A 6510-nucleotide genomic window follows, 5' to 3' on the forward strand; every position below is an offset into this window, starting at 1 on the left:
TCTTTGCCTACATCCAGTTATTCTCTACCACAATTCAAGTAGAGTCTTTCTCCCCATTCTCATATTACAGGTGAAGAAACCCAGCTTAGGGAGATGAGGTAACTCTCCCAGAGTCCCCAGCAAAGGACTTGAGCCAGGACAGTTGGATCCTAAGGCTCCTGCTTCCCCTCCCTCAGCACGCTACTCCTCATAGAACAATGCTTTATTTAGTTTTGGACGTTTTAACCTTTATTTTGGAATAATTTCAGACTTACACAAAGGCTGCAAAAATAGCATAAAGCATTCTCGTATACCCTTCATTCCACTTCCCCAAATGTTAACATATTATACAATCACAATACAATGGTGAAAACTAGAATATCAACATTCACACAATACTATTAACTAATCTGCAGATTTTATTCACATTTCATCAACTATTCCACTAATGTTTTTTCTGGTAGGATTCCATTTAGGGTGTTTTTTTTTTTTTTTTTTTTTTTTTTTTTTCCTGAGACAGAGTCTCGCTCTGTCACCCAGGCTGGAGTGCAGTGGCACCATCCCGGCTCACTTCAGCCTCCATCTCCTGGGTTCAAATGATTCTCCTGCCTCAGCCTCCGGAGTAACTGGGACTACAGGTACACGCCACCATACCCAGCTAATTTTGTATTTTTAGTAGAGACAGGGTGTCACCATGTTGGCCGGGCTGGTCTCGAACTCCTGACCTCTGGTGATTCACCCACCTCAGCCTCCGAAAGTTCTGGGATTACAGGCGTGAGCCACCGCGCCCAGCAAATGTTTTTAAAATAGGGCATTCATGGGCTTTTGGGGGTGACACCTAATCTTCAGGGGTCTGCAGGATAATTTCTAAATGGAGCTCACAGCTTATTACTCCCTCATAGGGAGGCTGCAATTACCTCACAAAGCTCCACTAGGGTCACAACAAGATAGCAAAAGCCAGTGCAGGGCCTGCAGGTATAGGGGGATCCCGCAGGCAGAAATCTGTGGTGGGCGGGCGGCAGGTGAGCAAGGAGAACGTGTCTCTAAAGGAAGCACAGGGAACAGGTGGTGGCTTTGTAAGACAGTTGGAACCCAAGGAAGGTAAGAATAATGTACCACCCCTTGCTCCATATGACTGCTTCCTTATATCTCAGTTCAGATATTACCTTCTCCATAAGGCCTCCTCCCTTCCTGTAAGTGATGCTTCTCTATCTACGACCCCGGCTCTTATTACAGAGCACGGTAGGGGCTGTTCTGGGGGCTTTCTTCCCTGAGACATGTGAAGGCAGGGAATGGGGCTTGCACGCCTTGGCAGGGGTTTAAAAATTTTGCTTGCCTGGATCACCAAAGAACTGAATGGGTGGTGTAAATGGGTAGAAAATGAACTGGCTGGAAAGTGAGTGACAAGGTTCAGGTCTGAATCTCTGTTTGAATGCAGGCAGGCCATCCCCCAGGAAAGCCTATGTTGGTGAGGGTTACGGTGGGAGAACGAGTGAGCTACAGCCTGGCACCACCACACCCTGGAAGGTGCAGTTGGGAAGAAGGTTTCTGAGGCTGTAGACATGAGGATCAGATGCTGGAGAAACCCCCTGCTGCTGCTGATTGCCCTGGTCCTGTCAGCCAAGCTGGGTCACTTCCAAAGGTGGGAGGGCTTCCAGCAGAAGCCCATGAGCAAGAAGAACATGAATTCAACACTCGACTTCTTTATTCAATCCTACAACAATGCCAGCAATGACACCTACTTATATCGAGTCCAGAAGCTAATTCGAAGTCAGATGCAGGTTTGTACCTTGCTCTCCCCAGACATCAGCAGGCCCTGTTCTTGCCAGTTCAGACATGTGAGGATTCTGGGGTGGCTCCCAAGAGAACCAAGCGGTGGTCCTCCGTGAGGTCCCAAGGGAGAAGCATCTTCACTTGTAGCAGTTACATTGTAGAGTTGTTCAGATCCCAGAATGTCCTTAGCCACGCTTCCAAAATGCTTTCCTAAGGACTGGCATGAACTCTAACTCCATTACACTTAGAGGCAAAAGTGTTCACTGAGGATTAAACTTTTTTTCTTTTTTTGAGATGGAGTTTCGCTCTTGTTGCCCAAGCTGGAGTGCAATGGCATGATCTTGGCTCACTGCAACCTCCTCCTCCCAGGTTCAAGTGATTCTCCTGCCTCAGCCTCCCAAGTAGCTGAGATTACAGGTGCGTACCATCACACCTGGCTAATTTTTTGTATTTTTAGTAGAAACGGGTTTTCACCACGTTAGCCAGGCTGGTCTCGAACTCCTGACCTCAGGTGATCTGCCCACCTCAGCCTCCCAAAGTGCCGGAGTTACAGGCGTGAGCCACCACGCCCGACCAACTCTTTTTCCTTGGGAAGAAATGCCTTTCATTCTGATATTTGACCCTGCTGGAGTGACAGCAAGGATAATTTTGCTCCCTTTAAAGTTCTCATTTGGCAAAATACAAATATTCTCTGTAGGCCTGTAGCCCCCAATATTTTTTCAATGTGTAGGGTTGTAAAATTCAAAGCTGGGTGTTCTGTGTTATACAAACTTCCAATTACACAGAGGGTTTATTCTGGAAGTGGAGGGGATGTGAGAGATAGGGTTCAGCCAGATCACCTCACCTTCTGTTTTACATATAAAATTTCTCTGAAATATATCAATTGAAGGATAATAGAAGAAAGAAAAGTTGTTAGGGAACTCCTTTTATTGGTACAACATTTCCTCAAGGTCAGATAATAAACTATACAGTAACCCTTGGTGTCCAGGAGGAATTGGTTCCAGGACCCCTCAGGATGCCCACATCCACGGATTCTCAAGTCTTTTATGTAAAATGGAATAGTGTTTCCACGTAACCTATGCACATCTTCCCACATATGGTAAATCATTTCTAGATTAATTGTAACAACCGGTACAGTGTAAATGCTGTGTAGATAATTATTATGCTGTATTGTTTAGGGAATAATTACAAGAAAAAATGTTCAGTATAGAGGCAACCATACATTTTTTTTTCCTGAATATTTTGATGCACAGTTGTTTGCATCCACAGATATGGAGCTCATAAGTACAGAGGGCCGACTGTAGAAGTTGGGGCAGCAACAATGCTACGTCCTAGTTCAATTAGCTGGATTTGGGAAAACACAACTGGCTATGGGAAAGCTCTCTGGCCAGAGAGCAAGGCAGCTGGAACAGAGAGAACCCGCAAGGCAGAAGGGCAGGGTGGGGAGGACCAGTCAGCACAGGTCAAATCCTCATCCCAATGCAGACTGTCCCGCAGGCAGGCTCAGTGAGGCACTTCTACCACAAGATGGCGATGTTGCCCATTTGGTTCTTGGTTCTTCCAGGATTGGTTAAGACCCCAAGGAGGCTTGCCTTGTGAAATCAATCCATCACCATTAAGTTAGCTGTTAAAGAATAATGATGAGCATTTGATGTCATTCACATTGATAAGCAGACAGAGCAGGAGTGCCTCCTGGTAGCTGGGTGATCTTGGCATGGGCCTCTGGGCACCCCCACACCCATATGACCATTGTGTCTGTCCTTACACCTCACAGAGGGGACAAGAGCAGGCATGGAGGGCTGCCAGGTGCCTCTGGGGCTTCACGCCCAGCTCCTCCCAATTGAGGCTCTTGGTTAAGTGACATCCAGACTCTCCAGACCTCAGTTTCTTCACCTGCGAAGTGGCTCAGAATAGGAGGGAAGTACTTAGCACAGTGCCATCATCTAGTAGCACTTGTAAAAATCTTTGCTGTTATTATGACTACTCCTGTCATTATCGAACAAGTAAGTCTAATAACGAATAACACTTTGCACACTGGAATGTCAGTTACAGTGATGACCGGTGGTTTAGTTTTTTCTTACATTCTGAGCGTGCTGAAGGTCAGCGTAACCATGCCTGGGGCAGCCGTGCAAATGCCCATGCATGGATGGCCCCCACATGCTTGGGTGTGGGGAGGCTGGTACTGCCCTCAGGCCTAGGCTCCCTGCTGCCCTGTCCCAGTGTTTGCTAAGGGTGTCTTCCTCCCAGGAGCAGTGTGGGCACTCTCTGCCTCAGTCACCATCCCAGAGATGACCAAGCCCTCTCACTGGGCTTGACCAGTGACAGGGCAAGGCAACAGGGAGCCTCCCAGAGCTTCTCCTGCACCGGTGAAGATCCACTAATCCACGTATCTACTCGGGAATCCAGCTCAGAACTGGACAGGGAACCATAACCCCCAAGCTCTCTGTTAGAGTCTCCCTTCTGGGTGTAGGACCTCCCTGCCCACAAGGGCTTTTCCAGGCTCCAACCCCTGCAGGCTTCATGGCCTCACACTTGATCACAAGTGAAAGAGCCATGGGGAAATCCCTGGCGTGCTTTCTCCATGGCTCGTGTACCCACCATGCCTCCTTCGTTCATTTCTGTACACGCTAGGAGGAAACTGGCATTATTCTCCTCATTTCCTAGAGGAGGAAACTGAGATTCAGGAAAATTTACAGAGTCTGCCGGGGTAAAGCCAGATTTTGTGTTCTGTCACTCTCTTAACACCGAATCTGCTTCGAAGTAACGCTGCAGACACTTTGCTAAAAGATTTAATAACTTATAATTATGAAAATATTTAAAATTTATTTTATGCATTAAGGGAAATGCAAGCTTCCATTTAGCCCACATAACAACTCCACGGGCAGGCACAATTGTGGTTTGTAGTTGGTAAGTGAAAAAGCTGAGGATGCTAAGTAACTTGCTCAAGGTCACAGTCACTAAATGGAAAATGCATGCCCCAAATCAATTCGATTCCAAAACTGTTTTTAACTGTATTGCTAAGCTGCCTTCCGCTAGGTTGGTCAGGAAGGATAGTAGGGAGAGAGGAAATGGCAGAAGGGACTGGGGGGGTGGGGACAAGATGCTGGCTCTGATGCATTATGAAGGCCACATCTGCCAGCCTGGGAGTGGCCTGTGGTGGCCAGGCAACCCAGCTTGATGTTGCCTCTTCTGTCCTGAGGATGGGAGGGAGGCAGGTGAGAAGCTTTCTGTGGCTGCTGCAGCAAAACCAACCTATGACCAGGGGCTTTGGCTGCCATTGCCCTCCCTCCAGCCAGAAGTAGGGAGAAGGGAGCCATGCTTTTGGTGGGTAAGCTCCGGGAACAAGGACTGTGGCTCTGGGGGCATTACTTTCAGTCCTAGCTTCTCCAGGAGAGGGTCAGCCACTGGATGCTTGGAGTCCACACTAACAGCACAACTGATTCTTGGCAGCTGACGACGGGAGTGGAGTATATAGTCACTGTGAAGATTGGCCGGACCAAATGCAAGAGGAATGACACGAGCAATTCTTCCTGTCCCCTGCAAAGCAAGAAGCTGAGAAAGGTGTGTAGTGGAAGTCATCCCAAAGGGACTTGTGAAGTGAACATTTTAAAAAGCAACAGCTAAAAGTTGGCAGTTTTTCCTCTTGTGTGGATTGGGGCCAGCTGGGGCCCAGCCCTGGGGCTGCCTGGCACCTCCTGAGGCACCTGGGGGAAGGAGGGAGGCTTTATATTTGGGCTGGTACAGCCCTGCACCCAGGCCTCTGGTCGCCTGGACCCTTCTCCAACCTGGACTGCTCCCCAGACCCTCTGCGTGAAAGCAGTGTTTCCCTTTCCTTGGGGTCCTTCTTCTGTTTCCTCTCTCCCTCTCCAGGTCTCTATGGTTGTCCAATTTCCTCCTTGTTCCCTTCTATTTTTCCTGGTCCCTGGGTGACACCCCTTGAAAGCTGGCAGATACAAGGGGCTCCCCCATGCCTGGGGAGGTGCAGGAGGAGGAGACCATGCTATTGCTCCTTGCTGGCCTGCCTGGCCCACATGACAGGGTCCTGCCAGGCCGCAGGCACCAGGTTCACCTGCTGTGGGTCCCAAGTGGCTGGGTAGGGGGAAGACAGGGTGACATTCCTGTTCCAGACTGGCCCTCCTTTCTGTTCCTGCCCTTGACTGTAGGCAGCTCCCCTCTCTGCCCATGGGGTTCATGAGCAGCCACAGGGACAGACCTGGGGAACAGGCGCCTGCTGCTCGCCTTTGAAAAATACTTCCCCAAAGTCTGTTTTCTTTCTTCTTCCACAGAGTTTAATTTGCGAGTCTTTGATATACACCGTGCCCTGGATAAACTATTTCCAGCTCTGGAACAATTCCTGTCTGGAAGCCTGAGCATGTGGGCAGAAACCTTGGATGAGGGCTCAGACGATTGAGTTGTGCACTGGCTGTTATTAAACTGTAAAGGATCATGTATCCCTCATTGGGGTCTCATTACACATGCACATACACACGAGTGTACACGCACACACACGTACACACTTACCTTCACAACCCGCACACACAATGCTCACACTCACGACACCCTCACACTCTCACCACTCAACATACATGCACACTCACTTTAACAGCCTCACACACTCATTCACCCGCCCACCCACTCACTCATACATGTCAAGCACATGCACACTCACTGGCACACACATTCAGTGGTCTTCAGGGGTTGGTGCAATCTTTTCTTTCTTTTCCTTTCTTTCTTTCTTTCTTTTTTTTTTTTTTTTGA

At 48.6% G+C, this 6510-nt stretch overlaps 1 protein-coding gene across 1 annotated transcript; it reads left to right on the forward strand.

Moving 5' to 3' along the window:
• Positions 1-657: 657 nt before the first annotated feature.
• On the forward strand, positions 658-6203 carry CSTL1 (cystatin like 1). The gene is made up of 4 exons (XM_003779295.3): positions 658-1080; positions 1418-1760; positions 5203-5313; positions 6039-6203. The coding sequence occupies exons 2-4, from the start codon at positions 1542-1544 to the stop codon at positions 6120-6122; spliced, it is 414 nt and encodes a 137-aa protein (XP_003779343.2). The 5' UTR covers positions 658-1080; positions 1418-1541; the 3' UTR covers positions 6123-6203.
• The last annotated feature ends 307 nt before the right edge of the window (positions 6204-6510 follow it).

The sequence above is a fragment of the Pongo abelii genome, chromosome 21 (genome assembly GCF_028885655.2).
Source record: "Pongo abelii isolate AG06213 chromosome 21, NHGRI_mPonAbe1-v2.0_pri, whole genome shotgun sequence".
NCBI lineage: Eukaryota > Metazoa > Chordata > Mammalia > Primates > Hominidae > Pongo > Pongo abelii.

What these genes read in the sequence shown, in the direction of transcription:
- CSTL1 (XM_003779295.3), top strand. Translation starts at nt 1,542, where the DNA reads ATGAGGATCAGATGCTGGAGAAACCCCCTGCTGCTGCTGATTGCCCTG. An exon ending in TAATTCGAAGTCAGATGCAG is followed by an intron (nt 1,761 to 5,202) that starts GTTTGTACCTTG and finishes GATTCTTGGCAG; the next exon opens with CTGACGACGGGAGTGGAGTA. An exon ending in AAAGCAAGAAGCTGAGAAAG is followed by an intron (nt 5,314 to 6,038) that starts GTGTGTAGTGGA and finishes CTTCTTCCACAG; the next exon opens with AGTTTAATTTGCGAGTCTTT.